This window comes from Parathielavia appendiculata, assembly GCF_033297405.1.
Source record: "Parathielavia appendiculata strain CBS 731.68 unplaced genomic scaffold N657scaffold_3, whole genome shotgun sequence".
Classification (NCBI taxonomy): domain Eukaryota; kingdom Fungi; phylum Ascomycota; class Sordariomycetes; order Sordariales; family Chaetomiaceae; genus Parathielavia; species Parathielavia appendiculata.
In genome coordinates, this window is record NW_026944222.1 from 1,051,361 (window position 1) to 1,066,719 (window position 15,359).

Here is a 15,359-nt window from a genome sequence, read left to right on the forward strand (position 1 = left end):
CATCAACTCGTACAAGCCCTCTACTCTTTTCCCTTTTCACGCCACCAACTGTTGCCTCTTGACTTGGTTTTAGCATCGGCTTGGTGGCTGCGTTCTTCAAGTGTTCAGCGTCCTATCTTCGAGAAAGGAGAGGCACTTGAAGCACAGCAAGACATGCAGGTGGCTTCACGGGACTACCTACCTACAGAGTAGGACTCGCAGGACCATTCAGTCTTGTGGCTGGGTACGTTAGCAAGCGCCACATCATTCATCTTCTTAGACTCTCAATTGAGGTGAATTTCGCCAACGTCAGGAAAGGCACCATAAGAGCATCACAGACTTCGCGTCTCAGCCCACTCATCTTGATTTCACTCGCCTCGAGCTACATTAATTACAACGATACAGCTCTGTTACGTGGGCCCAGACAATGGCCTCCAGCACCAGACCATCTTGGCTGACACCAGAAGTGGAGACCAGCATCGGCAGGGTGACGGAGACGGGCAGCGAACTGAATCGTTTGTCAGCCAAGGGTCGGGTTCCCAAGTTCTGTTACGATCAAACGGATCAACTCGGCCCTGGGTGGATCCGTGTCATCGACCTGGTCCCCGGCGCCGGTGACGATCCCATCATATGTTCCCTCAGCCAGCAAGCACTGAGAGGTGGGGAGTCCTACGAGGCTGTGTCGTACGTTTAGGGAGATGTGAAGCGACAGCACAGCATTACCTGCAATTGGCGCGTGCCCATGGTTTACGACAAAGATTTTGCCTTGATGGTCAAAGTCACCAACAAACTTCAAGGTCACGGACAACCTGCACAGGCTCCTGCGGCATCTTCGGCTCCGGGATGAATCGCGGCGGCTCTGGATCGACCAAATTTGCATCAACCAGAAGGATGAAGTCGAGAAGGGCGCGCAGATCAGACTGATGACAGAGATCTACGCAGGCGCTTCGCCCGTTGTGATCTGGCTGAGGGACGCGGCGACGGCCGGACACGACGTCGACCACGTCTTCGGCTGTATCGACCTATGCATGATACTCCAGTGCATCGATCCCAGCGAGCGAGACGGATTCTTCACTTGATTGTTGGACGACGCGGTTCCTCAATCTCGTGGCCAAGGCCGCGCTGCAGCGGTACAGCCGCCGCCTGGTGGCGAACGGTTCTTCCTTTAAGGCGACATTTGGAGGGCGAGCGGCGGCGATTTCTTGCGCTCGGCCCCCGGCGGGTGAAACATATGGGCCACAGTAGGTTCAGCCTCGATGGTTTACAGCATCTGAACCACTTCCTCGAGCACACGCCTTGGTTCCGCCGCGCTTGGACGTTCCAAGAGTCTGTCATGGGACAAGAGGCAAAAGTGGTATATGGAGATTGGACTCGTTCATGGAATATACTTTGGGAAGCATCCAATTCACCGTGTCGCAAACAACATACTACGGCCCGGGCTGGCATAAGGTGCCCGCCCGCTCGATTGCCGAGAGCGTCGTCCGCCGCGGCCAGTTCCGGAGGGACTTCGCTTTCATTGAGAGCATAACACACCCGCAATTCAATTCGGGAACCGCCGAGTTTCACAGAACTAGACAGAGAGCCGGAGCCAGTTCTCAACCTGTTAAGCTGCCATAATCGATCCCGTTTGAAAGCACTTCTCCCGGTGCTGCGGCCTACGCAAGCGACCGAGGCCGTCGACAAAGTCCTGGCCCTGACAGGCATTGCCCACGATGACGGCCAAAAGATTGTGTTCCCCGCCGTCAAGAATCAGATCGAGCTACTCTACCTAACCGTCGTCAAGTACAGGATTACAACCCAGGAAGACACTACGTTTCTGCTCAGTCGCGGATCTGAAATTCTCCACGAGCGCAAGAGCCGCTAATGCTGGATGAGTGGCCATCGCGTCTTATTGTTAACAAACCCGAGCTTTCCTTTCTGAGCCACATCGGCAAGGCGAAACATACTGCATTGCCCCTCTTGGATCCCCGATTGGGACTCGCCGCACGAGGCGGCGCCGCTGTTGTCCCTAGAGGGATTCTGTGCCGCAACGCAATGGGTAGAACCGGCCTCCATCGTGCGCGTGGACAAAATACATTCTTATTTGCGACGACCGCTGGAGACGCGTTGCAGCGGGAACGATGTGTGATGGAAAACCCTGGACCGGGTGTGGGCAGCTGTGCCAGGTGGCCTGCAGAGTATGATACAACGGCGCTACACACGCAACAAACATGGACTCTTGCTCAAAGGCATCCGCGTGGGCACCGTCTCAGCGATTGCCCCGGACATAGCGGATCATGACAGCCACGCCAAGATTCTGTCCTCATTTGCGGACCCGTATTTTACCAACGGGCATGTGATACCTCGATGCCAAAGACGATGTCGATCGGCGACGCTGTGTATGTCATTGCTGGAGCTGCTGTCCCCTTTGTCCTCCGAGCCAAGCGGAATGGTACTTTCGCGTTATTGGGGAAGTGTTATGTGCTTGATATTATGCATCGCGAAGTGCTCGAGGCACTTCCAGAGGGACAGAGTGAGGATTTCATCCTGGTTTGAAATGCTGTGCTACCACGGTATCTCAGCGGATCCAGGCTTCCTGCGGCCAATAATGCCATCACCAATATACCCTGGAATCAAAAGTCAAAAGTGGACCTCGGCATGCGAGAGGGAACCGGACGCGAATCTGGTTCAGGAAGAAGAATTAAGTCCGAGGGTGCCGTGTTGCAGTGTTGGATCAAGTCTCAGGGGCTGTCGCGCCATCGAATTGGATTGTCGGACGACGCCTTGCTTGGGTTAGCCCAGGGCAGCTGCTGGCCTGCCGGGGCCAACAGCACGGCCGTCTTAGGATTAAGCTACCGATGCAGGAATCCGGCTGCCTAACCTATATCTGCGCGAGATATGATGTGCCGTTGTCACCCACGTGGGGAAACGAAGGAATCGGCTAGGGCTCTGTGGTTGAAATTGGCGGTCCACCATCGATGCTACGTTGAGAACATGATAGCTAGCTTGATCATACGCAAGGAGGTCCCATTCGTGGTTGGAGCAATAGTTGACCGGGTACTTCAGGTGCAAAGAGGGACCCAGGCAGTTGCCCTCCCCGTGCCTGTACGGTCGCATTCTCGTATGCCTGCATGAGCCGTCGTGTTGGACTCGAATAACAGTCGAGAGGGAGCAGACCGGGGACAGCCAGCTTGGCAATAGTAACCACCTCGCTCAGGCGGTTTACCTGGGCCTTACATGTATTAGGACATCCCAGCTTCCAAGTTCCAGGCCAGGCTAGCTATGCCGCATCCCCCGACGTGCCCACTTTCACGACCATCATACACTGCCGCACCAGTGGGCAGACCCAAAAATAGACCTAGGGGAACTTCACCACTCTGATTTCTCGATGCTGTTGCAGCAGGCAACTAAGCACAGAAACTTCCTTGAGAAGGTGGATGCCCGTGGTCGGACTGGCGCGGCCTCCTACGTTCCGGGCAGGATGTGTCCAGTGTCAGAGGCCGAGGGATCATACCACGACACCTCACTACCTGGCGTTTTTGGCCCGGCAAGGCGGCATGTATGCAGTCCCAGGGGAGTGCACTACCAAGCCCGCGACAAGCAACGGCCAAAGTCGGGTCCATCGTGTGCGGCGTCTCGCTCCATCCAGTTTCACTACCCAACGCCTCCGGCCCAAAAGGAGTCCGAGGAGGCGGACAGTATCGCCATGTTGTTGTCGGGGCCAGTTCTCGCAGACGGCCTGAGCAGGTCGACGAATATAAAGTGACCTTCCTGTCCCGCCCTCGATGCTCTTCCCTCACAACATCCTCAACTCACAACAGCAACAATCTCAATAAAGCACGCACCTGCTCATCCCTAAAAGCAACGCACCAGCGAACCGCTTTCAAACTAATCCATTCCAAGCGACAAAACCATCCGCAAAAATGCCCATCACCGTGAAGGCTTGCGGCGTCTGGTACGCACCCACCCACCCTGACCAATGCCCAATCCGTCCATCTTCTCAGCAGTGACTGGACTTTGCCGGACTGACACATCCATCCCCATCTCCCTAAGCATGACCGACGTCAAGGCCAAACTCAGGGAAATGGGCATCCCCTACACCGAGTCCGGCAACAAGATTATCGTCAACATCTCGAGCCCCTCCAGGTGGACGGCGACTTCGCTCAAGGCTCAGTGCTGGCGAGGCCTCAAGTTTTCGTACCATGAAGCTGAGACCAAGGGCAACGTCATTTCCTGCACCCGCGCGGGCAAGACTGGCATGTGAGATGGAAGTCTTGGAAAAGAACTATGAGGTGGGGAGGGTGAGGAGAGGGGTACCTGGGCTGGTCCGAGGGCTGATAAGGGGGGGTGGCTAAGGCTTAGAGGGGTATTGGTTTAGTTCCGCTGGCTGGAACTGTTCAAGAAAAGAGGACGGGTAAGCAGATATGGGGGCTGGTTTGAGCAGGACTCTTGCTAGCCTTGGATCGACTTGGTCTCTTCAGTGTTGCATGATGCCCCGTTCCACGTGCTTTAGTACAGGTATCTCGACTCGGGCAGCAACCACGCTGAGGCGTTCCCTCCCAAATCACCCTTTTGTCCCCTCACAAATCAAAAAAGGAAACACCACCACCGGTCCCAGAACCCCGCTTCCCGGCTCCGTCTCAACCTTCTTCCCCATCTCAAACGCCCGCTCAACCCTCACCTCCGCAAACCCAGCCCCCTCCATCACCCTCCTCATCTCCCCTTCCGTGATCCCATGCCGCTCCACCCCGTCCATCTTGCCCTCGGGATGGAACCGCCTCGCCTCAGGCCCCGTGTCTTCAAAGTCCGTCACCATCACCCTGCCCCCGGGCACAAGACACCCGTGGATCGTTTTGAGCAGCGCAGGAAGGTCGGGGATATGATGCAGCACGAGGTGCGACACGACCAGGTCGAACCGTCGCCCCGTAGGTACGGTTTCTCCCGTTGCCGGGTCGGTCGCGAGGCGCGGGTCGTCTGGGTCCTGCAGGAGGGCGCAGACGGGGAGGACATTTCTGGGAGTGTTGTTGATGTTGTTGTTGTTAGTATCTGGGGAGGCGAGCTTGGATTCCAGCGCGGCGATCATGCCCTCCGCTGCGTCAACTGCCGTGACGGAGAGGACCGAGGGGGCGAGGGCCAGCGAGAGGAGGCCGGTGCCGCAGCCTAGGTCCAGGACGTTGTAGGTGGAGAGGGTGGGTGCGGGGGGAAGGTGGGCGAGGTAGGCTTTGTGCGCGAGGGCCGTGGCGAGTTGCACGTCCGGGTTGGAGTCCCATGTCAGCGCTTCGGCGCTGAAGCGGGTGTTGTTGGCCGATGTCATGTTGACGGTCCTGAGATGCGATTCGCGGCGGTGTGTCGCGCTGTGGTTGGCCTGGGACGGTCCCCTACATAATTAAAACGCAGATTGTGCTACAGTAACAAGTGCCCGAATTGTCTCCGAGCGTCCAAGGCAGAAGGGATCCGTGGCCTGGAAGTTGGGGTGGAGTTGAGCTTGATGAGGGGTAGTCGAGGCTCTAGCTGACGAGTCTTCGTTGGAGCTTGTATGGGTTATGAGGGGCTGGACTCCTTGCTATCACTACGACGTCAGAGGAACTTGAAAATGAAAATGGTTCCGAGTCAGCTCTTCTAGTAGTTTGCTCAATGGCTAGGCTGCCCTAGTCAGAGCTTCTCAGGCTCTCCTTTGAATATATCACTGGCGGCGAAAATGGTTGCATTCAGCCTGATGGTTCGAATGGAGTATTTATTGGACAATGTCAGCAAATATCCGCCTTTGGGTCTGAGGTAAGCTGCACGCGGACCGAGCCGGCGTTGCACCAGATGTCCGAATAAGGTACAGTAGTTAAGAGTACTTCCCAGAATTTTTGAACCGCGTTCGGAACTCGGAATCAGCCGCATTCGCCGTCTGACCACCATCGTTGCGGGTGCCCTGTCCTGTTGGTTGAGGTGATTATAACATCGCCGCCAGTAAGGTGGTATGGAAGCCCAAATGCCCAAGGCCTCAGCTGGGCTTGAATAGGCAGGGGTCCAATATGGGATTCGGGTGCTTCTGTTGGCGGAGAAGTACAGCCCGATGCGTCCGTGACTTCATCAAACTCGGTCTTTACAGTATCTCTTCTAATTCAATGGGAGGAAACATTGTAGTTGTGCGTCGATTAAGCTCGACTATAATGCAACCACCTAGCTAACACGTACTGAGAAGTATATACATCAACGCCCTATCCGTTTAGAGGTAAAAATAGCAAAACTCCCCTCCCGTGGTCGACATGACCTCGCCGATAGTGGTCGAGGGGGCAGCGTAGCCCATGTCAATCACGTCGGTGAGCTCGGCCAGGGGCGACGGGGGGTTGTTCTCCCAGGTGCGGTGGGCATACGAACCGGAGCCGAGATCGGTGTAGCGCTTGCCATCCAAGCCGAGAGCTTGCCACATGGCCCAAATGCGGTCCATCTGGGAGTGGTGGACCCAGAACGCCGGGTCGCCGGGCGAGGTGAAGAGATCACCGCCCGGGTCACCGCCAATGGTGTAGTGGATGCCGCCGTGGGGGCCGATCTCGGGCGTGTATGGGACGCCCTCCGAGACGATGCGGTACTGGTCGACGTTGGGCTGGAGCAGCATGCGCAGGACGGTGGTGTAATTGGCGTAGCGCATGTTCATGGCGCCGCCCAGGTCGCGTTTGAGACCGCGCGGGTTGTGGCCCAGACCGCCCATCGGGCCGGGAGCAGTGTCGGCCAGCCCGCCGACGGGACCGAGGTTGACAACCATGTTGGCGAAGGGACCGGTCTTGACGAAGCCGCCGCCTTCGCCGGCGGGGAGCGAGATGTTGTCGCCGCCGACGCCGGGGGGAGGGACGATGATGGGACCCTCATGCGGGATGTACTCGCCGTTGCCGCCCAGGCTATACGGGTCGCCGTTGAAAAGGGGCGAGTCCTGGGGCGCGCGGGCGTACTTGGGCCAGTCCCAGTACGGCTGGTAGCCCGTGTAGCCGCACTCGTCACGCAGGGCCTTCTCGTACTGGTAGACGAACCAGCGGTGCCATGGCTGGAAGATGCCCGAGTAGTGGATCGAGAGCGTCTGCTGGATGTGCGTCACGACAAAGTCGTCGAACCGGGACTTGGCACCGGGGGCGACGCTGGCAGGGGTTCGCGGAGGCTTGCTCTGCAGACACTTGACAGCATTGACGTAGGCGAGCCGCTCACTCTTGGACAGCGAGCCGCTGTGACCGGTTAGCAGTTTAGGCAGGCAGACAGGTTTAACCCAGGTGAACACGGCACTTACTACTCCCGGCGAAAGACGAGGTTCTTGACGGTGCAGCGGGGGGTCTGGCCGCGTTTGCGAAGCTGCTGCTCCGTCTCAGTGACATTCTGAATGACCTGAGCCTTGGCCTGCTCGATGAGCTCGTTCAGGTCCTCGGACGGGGTGAGGCCGTCATTGTAGTCGGTGGTGGTGTCCTGCCGGGGCAGCACCACACCGGCGTGGGCCGCGGCGGCCAGGAGGGCAGTCCCGAAGATTGCGGCGGCCTTCATGGTGGTGTGTCGGTCGATCACGGCGAGAGGAGTGTCGATCGATGGGAAGTTCGGGAGAAGGAAGCGAGGTGCATAATAAGGACCCGCTCCCTCGTGGCATCCGGGGTTCTCGGAATTCCTTCTGCTACCCCCAGCATCTGGGAACCGGCCAATTTCACGAATTGGGACGAATTTCTCCCGCCATCATGGTAACTATTGAAAAGCTGCTGCCGGCAGTTGCGCTTTGTTATCACGGCTCCTACCCAAATGGCCTGTTTTGAGCAACGTGCGTGGCGCGGCACAGTCGAGCTGCCAGACCCGGAAATTGTTGTTCACCGTCCGTGGCAAAGCCAAGCAGGGGAGCAGATGCACGGCGAGGCGAGATGGCGAGAGCTTTGCTGCATGCGGCATTGGAGGCCGAGGCTGGAATATTGTTGATTGGCCCGACTAAACTTCCTGTCTCTCCGAGTCCAAACCACGTGTATCGAGAGTGCTGCCCCTGCATGAGAGTCCCCAGCAGTGGTCGTGTTCGATGCGACGTTGTTGATGAGAGGGGTGGGGCCCAGGATTCTGGTGCATTGACGAGCCTCCGCTTGGAATTGGGCTCGGGATAATTCCTCTCTGGCGAATGGCATTGTCTCAAAATCCACACTTGCTCAACCGGGTTATCTTCCGCGCTGCCCCCGTCCCGACAGCTCTCGCGAGATATGGATAACGTAAAGAGCTCGGGTCAATACTGTCCTGGTTCGATGTTGTGCCGATGGGAATCTGTAAGTCCTGTGGTGTGAGAACTGGAACCGGGCCCCTCAGGTCTGACAGACTTGAAGGCTTTGTAGTGATGTGAAGATGCGAATCTTTCGATCTAGGATGTTCGAACTTCGGACCACAGATAACGTCGTGAACGTGGACTTCATGTGGGATTCACGCCGCGGAGGAAGTCGCTTGGCCATGTGACTGTGGAGAATTCATCCGACTTCACCTTTTCCAGACTCATTCTGGCCGATTCTGGCCGACTCGGTCGCAATGTTCGCTACAGTAGGTAAGTAAAACTCCCTCTGGCCTTCGTATTCCCTATTGTCTCTTGCCAGACTTTTCTCCTCAGCGTCGCCGAAATCGCCACTGGTAACGGCAGGAAGTAAGCCTTCGGGGGCAAGACGGGGCTCATCGGCATCCACTTCATCAAGGCAAAGAGAAGAAAAAAAGACGCTGGGACCAACGGGGCCTGGAATTGGCAAAGTTGAGTTGCACCCAAGATTTCCAACCTGCCCCCCCTTTCTCCCCGTTGTTCGTCTCGTTCTCAGCTGCCCTTGAAGTTGGGAGTTGAAACCAAGGCTTTGGGCCGCACCCCTGTCCTCGGTTCCAAATCACGCAGCGCGAATACCGAACAGGACTGTACTGTAACCCTAACTAATGCAAGATGAGCCAGGGTTGGATTGCTGGGACGGGAATTTCTGCCGCAACTGGCAGGAGCCGACAGAGTGACACTGCCAGCCAGAACGTGGAGACCGAGACCTTGCACAGGGCCAGCAAGAGGAGCAGGAGGGAGGGACACGCAGTGTGAAACGAGAAAAAGAAAGCCTCCCAGGGCTCGGGGCCGATTAAGAATGGCGGCCCTCCCCCATTGATTAACCGATTGCGCGGTTGCTCCCGTGAAGGAGGCCCATTGATCGATCAACAGCCTTTCACTTGTTGGTCGTCGACCGTGAGGATCACCCGCTCATCGTCAATATGGCCGACTCAGCAGAGCAGCCAATTCCTCCCGATGAGAACAGGGGCCCTGAAATCCTCGCTGTGTGCGGGTCCCTGGTGGGCATTGCTCTTTTTGTGGTGGTGCTGCGCATCTGGGTGAGAGCGAAGATTGTCCGCCACGTTGGTGCCGACGACTGGACCATCATCGCCGCCATGGTATGTCGTGTCTTGCCCATGGCTTCTCTGAGCCTTCTCATCAGCCATGAGCCCCCGATCTGTTGCGCGCATGGCGAGATATGGCTGACTGTCGAACCAGCTGGTCATGTTCGTCGAGATGATGGTCATCATTCCGCAAGTCCAGGTCGGCGGCGGCCGCCACGTCCAGTACATCCAGCCACCCGAAAACGTCGTCAAGGGACTCCATCTCAACTTCGTCACCCAGCCTCTATGCCTGATCTCCCTCTGCTTCACAAAGGTCAGCGTCGGCCTCTTCCTACTCCGTCTCACACCGTCGCGTAACTTCCGGTACATCGTCATTGGCATGATCGTTTTCACCATCATGTCGCACACCGGAAACCTATGTAAGTAAATCGTTGACCCAAGGAGCGACTACCTGAATGGCCGATGCTGACTCGAGAGCAGTGACCGTTTTCTTCCAATGCCGGCCCCTGGCACTTGCTTGGGACTCGTCGGTAAAGGGAGAATGCATCCCGCCATCGCACCTCAAATTTGCCGCCTTCTTCAACTCGGCAGTAGCAGCCTTGACTGACGTCGTCTTTGCTCTTCTCCCGGTGCCCATTCTTTGGAACGTGCAGATGAATTGGAAGGTCAAGTCAGCTGTGGCCGGCATTCTGTCGCTGGGCATCTTCGCTGCCGCCTCGGCCATTGTCAAGATTACCTTCCTCGAAAGCTACGGCAAGCACGGCGATTTCTTGTGGGACAGCGTCGACATCACCATCTGGTATATTCATCCCGACGTCCTCATTCAAACCCGCACTCGCAGTACACTAACTGCAACCCCTCCCCACCACAGGACGACCGTCGAAATCAACATCGCCATTATCGCCGCCTCCTTCCCCTGTCTCAAACCTATCTTCAAGACCCTGCTTGAAGGCACATCTGCTGCTGCCCGATACGGCTCCAAGTACAAGGGCTACGTCCGCAACGGCGACACTAGCGGCACCGGCAACCCCAGGTCAGCGGCCAGAGCGGGCCCGAGGAGCGCGACGGCACCCGAGTTCGAGATGTACAACCAGGCCACGGGCAAGTTCACCACTGATGTCAAGACGGGCAGGTCGTCCATGACCGGCTCTGAGGAGAGCATTCTGCCGCAGGATTTGAAGACGCCGCCAGCAGCAGCGGCAGCAGCAGGCAAATCTGATGGGATCACCAAGACGAGCACCGTCTTTGTCACATATGACAAGCGTCGGCGCTCGGGTGGTTGGGAGAGGGAATAAGGGACTCGACCGGACTTGATGAGGGGGAGATACAGGTCATCGCAGGAGTTGTAGCTTACTTTTGGTACGGCGCTAGGGGTGTTGGCGTTAACATGGGACAAGACCGGATACGTAGAGCATGATAATTCCCTCGACGAAACTGATGTTGCATATGCGTACATACAACTCAATTTCAAGTTGTGACATGGTCCACTTTGTTGCCGACGATTGAAGGGTGACACTTTATAGGATTATCATCAACACGAACCTTGGGGTGATGGCCTGGAGATTGTCCGCACCTCTCCATCCCAGTAGACAACAACCAACTTGGAGCAGCATCGTCACCATGACAACGGTATATATAGAAGCGGAAGTGAACATGTTTTGAGTTGACTAAGTACGAGCTATAAGTGAAACACAAGAATGCTTCATACCATATATCAAGAGTAAATCTCTACAAGAAATCTAGTGGCAGCAACCATGTACAAGAAGGTAACCGCTTCAGCTGACATTGACATGCCAAATGTGACCGGCATGACTCGTCATATGCGTCAAGAAGAGTACTGAGCCACATATCCAACCTCCATCATGGCGCCATAGCCGCCGAGGGTGCGGTCGTTGGGGTATCCAGGCTGAAACAACATCACATTAGATCAACCGCAACCACATAGTGCACATGAAATTAGGGCGTAGCACTCACCCAGTTCCCACCCACAGCAACATTCAGAATGAAAAACAGCGGCTTGGCAGTCAGGCTGGTCCAGACAGTCTGGTCGTTGATCTGGTCGCCGCGGACCTGGTGGAACTGGCTGTCGTTCATGAACCAGGTGATGGTCTCGGACCGCCAGTCGCCCGTGGTGCGGTCCCAGACGATGCGCCAGCGCTGCCAGTCCTGGTTGGGGATGGATACCGTGCCGCCGCGCCCCGTGGGCTCGTTGCAAACGCCGCCGGGGTAGACTTTGCGTTGTATATCAATGTCAGCCCCCTGAGAACCGTGACCTCCACTGTAACCCGAGTGTGATTGAAGGGAAAGAAAAACAAAAGAGAGGTGACTGACCGCCACAGTGAATAGTCCCGTAACCCGTCAATTGCCCGTTGACCGTCTCCAGGATATCCAGCTCGCCGCAGGCCGGCCAGGGCGTGCCAGAGCGGATCGAGTCACCCAGCAGCCAAAATGCCGGCCAGATTCCCTGCTTGGTGCCGATATCGTTGCCGCCAAACCGGATCTGCGCCTCGGCCATGGTCCGCCGTCCCGGCTGCGGCGTGAAGGTGTACTTGGACTCGACGCGGCCCGACGTCCACGAAGACCCGTCCTTCCAGGGCACCACCTGCAGCGTGTTGCCGCCGCTGGTCTGCACGTTGCGCGCGCTGCGCCGGTACGTCTGCAGCTCGTTGTTGACGCCCAGGTTGCCGTCCAGGATGTTCCAGTTGTTCTCGTTGGGCAGCTGCCCGCTCGGGCCCGCGAAGGTGTCGGCCCAGACAAGCCGGTAGCCGCTGTAACTGGGCGCGTCCCAGGCCGAGACGGCGGTGCCCAGCAGGGGCAGGAGGGAAAGGTAGGCGGCGAAGTGCATGGTGGTTTTGACAATATGCAAAGGAGTGACAAGAAGATGGCTCTCTTAAGCCTCAAGGTATGCTCAAGGAATGGACGAAGTAAACTAAGTGCTTCTGGAATGTGTGAAAGGAATGTGGTCTAAGGAATGTGTCTTGTTGGATCGGTAAGGAACGACGAAGACGGGCAAAAGAAAAGGAGGGAAATGTAGATTGCTTAAATCCTCAACTCTCTATCTGACTAGATACCCTTGAGAGAAGACATCCAGGATGTCCAAGGGGGCAGCTGGACGGTGCACGAACCATATCGCTGTCCTCTCGGCCTCTTCTTGACCAGGAAAGGGGAGAGTATCTTGGCCAATGAGACCTGCCAAGTTAAGGCCCCCTGATATGTCCAGCAGACAACAGGCATGTCGGCGCCATGTGCCTTTTCTCCTGTTCGGCGGACGAGGGGGGTTAGAGTTGTAGTCAGGAGGCAAAAATGGGGGTCATTCGGGGATCAAGGCCGGAGGGTGGAAGGATCATTTTGAAGTTTATGCGGTCCAGCCCGGGTCCAGGGATTATCATTTCTTGGGTGAGATGACTTGAGCCTCAAGGACTGACGAAGCAGCCAATGGTGAGCTCAAGTTCAGACCTTCGGGGCCTGACGACAAACGGGGCCGGGCCGCGTATGGGACCAATGAGCTCTTATGCGGCGAGAAACCGAATTTCGATTCTTCCTTTTTGCGAGCCTTCTGAGATGAAGTTCTGCAATGGCGGTAGTTTGACCGCGGGGGCATCTCAGGAACTTGACCTGAGTCTTGGCTAGGCCAGTCTCCCGGAAGGGACGACGATCAGCTGAGCGCGTCATTAGCATCCTTTTCCCCAGGTGTAAGGTGCTACTGGGACATTGAAGAATGAGGTAGTTTCGTCTCGTCCAAGGTATGATACTCCATAGTCTCGCCGAGATGCATTGATGGCGGGCAGGTGGACTGTAACGTTGTCTCCGGGCCGCCTGGCCAGACGCCGTACCTCATGTGCCCAGATCCACCGCAAGTTTCCATCTGATCTTTGGTTGTGATTCTGGCTTGAGAATCTCTTCATCACATTCTGGAAAATTCAGCGCCCGCCTGGCGCTCTCTTATGAGAGTTCCAGACTGCCGAGGCGTCTTTCGCGTGGGGAGTTGTGTCTCGAGAACAGGATGATGTGGAAGGCCTTGCGGACATGATTGGCCGATGGAGAAATGGTTTCAGGGGGCCACTTACGCCACCTGCCTACTTGAGCAGATCGATTCGCCAAATACACGATCCAGGGAAAGAAGCTGCCGATCCGGCACTGCAACCCCGGATCAGCGGTTCCAACCGTCTTTTCGAAGCGCTTTTCGGGGGTAACATGTGAGAGCATCATCTGAGAGGCGCCGGCTGCCTGACAACTGCATTGTGTTCACTGAGTCACAAAAGGCTGCCGCGCTTTGGGAATTTTTGGGTTGCAGCAGGTGCAACCTCAGTCCCCTAGTCGCATTTTTATCGGGCCGACCGGCGACCGCCCGACCCAGCATTCTAACGTGACAGAGACGCGACTGGGGTAAAGTACCACCTAGACATCGAGATTCAGCAACTGCTGCTGCGAACCGCTGCTTCAAAACCAGCCCTCTTTCCGTGGCAAAATTGTCTTGGCTAGATACCTACCTGATTAACAGTCGTATAGGTCACCTTATCTCTCGAAAACTTTTAATACGTATTGGTCCAGGTAGCTTACCAGAACGGCTCACTTCATTTGGATGAGTGTTCGACATCGCCTAGCCCGGAGCCCATCGATATTCCAGAAATCGTGGGCCTGAAATTGTTAAAATAAATCGCAGATTGACGAACCGGGCTCTCCGGCGGCGAAGGGGTTGAGCCTCAGCAGGAGACCATTCCTGCATGTAGAGTGTCCTTTACATGCTTGATTTCTTAACACCGAGCACCTTGTCAACGAACGTTAGATGGGATCGACGGGCTCGGCGTGATGGGTCTGCCGGGCCATTTAGCGCAAGGCAGCAGCGTATTCCTTATGCCGCCAGAGACTGAATGTCTCAAAGCCTCCGGGCATTCAACAGGCTGGGATTTCATCCTCTTGACGAGCAAAGCGTTTCATCTATGCCTCGAGGCGTTACATCGCCTATTGGACCATACCGTCGTCCCCAATCCTGCTGCTCCCAGTATCAAAGGGTAAGGTAGGTGTGTTTGATCAAAATAGCTAAGGTAGGCAGGCTAGGATGCGACACGAACCGCAACATTGTTTCATGAGAGGGAAGAATATATGGTTGGAAGTAAGGTACATCAACAGACGGTGGAACTGTCCACGCGTTACTGAAAGTCCTTGGACTACCACCGCCTTAGGTCGGTAGCAAACCCAGGTCGAGTCTCCAGACTCCCAGTTTTCTTAGATCCGCCTCACTATTTTGAACTTCTCAAGCAACTCGTCAATGTATCCAATCCGCACGAACAAGACGAGAATAATCCTCCGCCTAGCACTACCCCTTCGGCAACAGCCCGCCAAACAACGCATTGAAACCATGTTAAAACTAAGTCCTCCAACAGCAAGGTCCAATCACACAATGGCGCTCGGCCTGATGCGGAGATGAGATATGATGCTACTCACGGGCCAGTTAGAAGTGAGGCTTCCCTCAATTTGATAAACTGGAAATGAGGTCCCCTTACATGTACCTACCTTAGACTTCAGCGCTTATGCCGACGACGAGACACCGACTGCTGCATCTCGCCTGTGACCTGACGGCGCTTCCGACGAGATCTGTACCGCAGACAACTCACCGTCAACCAACTCCATTAGCGGTTTGTAATCTAAGGCGCGACCCTGCCTATGCCAAGTTTGTGAAACACGTTTTCCGAGGTTTATGGAAGGGTGACTGACGGCGCTGACGTAGGTTTAGCCCCCACCTCTAACACGCGGCACTAGAACCTGGCCAAGTCATACGAACCAATGAAGCCACTAGCATTCCAAGCCTCGCGCATGCTACCATTATTCACACAGATCTGTGACCTCCCGGAGCCTCAAACGGCACCAGAAGGATGTCCACAAACTTGACTTGGGACGAGCCACCTGGGTTGTACCGTGAAGGGTACAAGGAGACAAGCGGCACAGCAAGAAAGGGAACTAGAGAAGACACTATCAAAACAGCCATGCCTGCTTGGTTTGAGCAAGGTCGGGATGTGAGCTGTATCTGACGGTCGGACGTGCCCAACGTATAAAGG

At 56.1% G+C, this 15,359-nt stretch overlaps 8 protein-coding genes across 8 annotated transcripts; 4 read left to right on the plus strand and 4 right to left on the minus strand.

Moving 5' to 3' along the window:
- Window positions 1-196: 196 nt before the first annotated feature.
- On the plus strand, window positions 197-663 carry N657DRAFT_670005 (uncharacterized protein; the record flags this gene model as incomplete). Its single annotated transcript, XM_062795515.1, has 2 exons — window positions 197-223; window positions 298-663. A coding segment is annotated over exon 2 (255 nt), but the record flags the coding sequence as incomplete, so codon positions are not given.
- A 113-nt stretch (window positions 664-776) lies between these two features.
- On the plus strand, window positions 777-947 carry N657DRAFT_532610 (heterokaryon incompatibility; the record flags this gene model as incomplete). The annotated part of the gene is made up of 1 exon (XM_062787742.1): window positions 777-947. A coding segment is annotated over one exon (171 nt), but the record flags the coding sequence as incomplete, so codon positions are not given.
- Window positions 777-1,920, minus strand: N657DRAFT_708913 (uncharacterized protein). Its single transcript, XM_062797411.1, has one exon. It carries the CDS (start codon window positions 1,681-1,683, stop codon window positions 1,051-1,053), a length of 633 nt encoding a protein of 210 aa, XP_062649582.1. The 5' UTR covers window positions 1,684-1,920; the 3' UTR covers window positions 777-1,050.
- A 1,961-nt stretch (window positions 1,921-3,881) lies between these two features.
- N657DRAFT_678859 (uncharacterized protein) lies at window positions 3,882-4,222 on the plus strand (the record flags this gene model as incomplete). The annotated part of the gene is made up of 2 exons (XM_062796119.1): window positions 3,882-3,913; window positions 4,012-4,222. 2 exons carry the CDS (start codon window positions 3,882-3,884, stop codon window positions 4,220-4,222), a joined length of 243 nt encoding a protein of 80 aa, XP_062649584.1.
- Window positions 4,223-4,259: 37 nt separating this feature from the next.
- N657DRAFT_279901 (S-adenosyl-L-methionine-dependent methyltransferase) lies at window positions 4,260-5,671 on the minus strand. The gene has a single exon (XM_062786593.1). It carries the CDS (start codon window positions 5,270-5,272, stop codon window positions 4,523-4,525), a length of 750 nt encoding a protein of 249 aa, XP_062649585.1. The 5' UTR covers window positions 5,273-5,671; the 3' UTR covers window positions 4,260-4,522.
- A 408-nt stretch (window positions 5,672-6,079) lies between these two features.
- Window positions 6,080-7,841, minus strand: N657DRAFT_613954 (tyrosinase-like protein). The gene is made up of 2 exons (XM_062790424.1): window positions 7,226-7,841; window positions 6,080-7,163 (listed from the first exon to the last, which is right to left on the minus strand). The coding sequence occupies exons 1-2, from the start codon at window positions 7,471-7,473 to the stop codon at window positions 6,176-6,178; spliced, it is 1,236 nt and encodes a 411-aa protein (XP_062649586.1). The 5' UTR covers window positions 7,474-7,841; the 3' UTR covers window positions 6,080-6,175.
- A 1,339-nt stretch (window positions 7,842-9,180) lies between these two features.
- Window positions 9,181-10,598, plus strand: N657DRAFT_654352 (uncharacterized protein; the record flags this gene model as incomplete). Its single annotated transcript, XM_062794498.1, has 4 exons — window positions 9,181-9,357; window positions 9,458-9,722; window positions 9,784-10,102; window positions 10,175-10,598. The coding sequence occupies 4 exons, from the start codon at window positions 9,181-9,183 to the stop codon at window positions 10,596-10,598; spliced, it is 1,185 nt and encodes a 394-aa protein (XP_062649587.1).
- Window positions 10,599-11,128: 530 nt separating this feature from the next.
- N657DRAFT_568882 (glycoside hydrolase family 16 protein) lies at window positions 11,129-12,148 on the minus strand (the record flags this gene model as incomplete). Its single annotated transcript, XM_062788620.1, has 3 exons — window positions 11,129-11,209; window positions 11,278-11,534; window positions 11,635-12,148. 3 exons carry the CDS (start codon window positions 12,146-12,148, stop codon window positions 11,129-11,131), a joined length of 852 nt encoding a protein of 283 aa, XP_062649588.1.
- Window positions 12,149-15,359: the final 3,211 nt, after the last annotated feature.

Coding starts and splice junctions, on each gene's coding strand:
- N657DRAFT_613954 (XM_062790424.1), bottom strand. CDS start 7,473: ATGAAGGCCGCCGCAATCTTCGGGACTGCCCTCCTGGCCGCCGCGGCC. Junction 7,164..7,225: donor CTCGTCTTTCGCCGGGAGTA/GTAAGTGCCGTG, acceptor AACCGGTCACAG/CGGCTCGCTGTCCAAGAGTG.
- N657DRAFT_279901 (XM_062786593.1), bottom strand. CDS start 5,272: ATGACATCGGCCAACAACACCCGCTTCAGCGCCGAAGCGCTGACATGG.
- N657DRAFT_708913 (XM_062797411.1), bottom strand. CDS start 1,683: ATGCCTGTCAGGGCCAGGACTTTGTCGACGGCCTCGGTCGCTTGCGTA.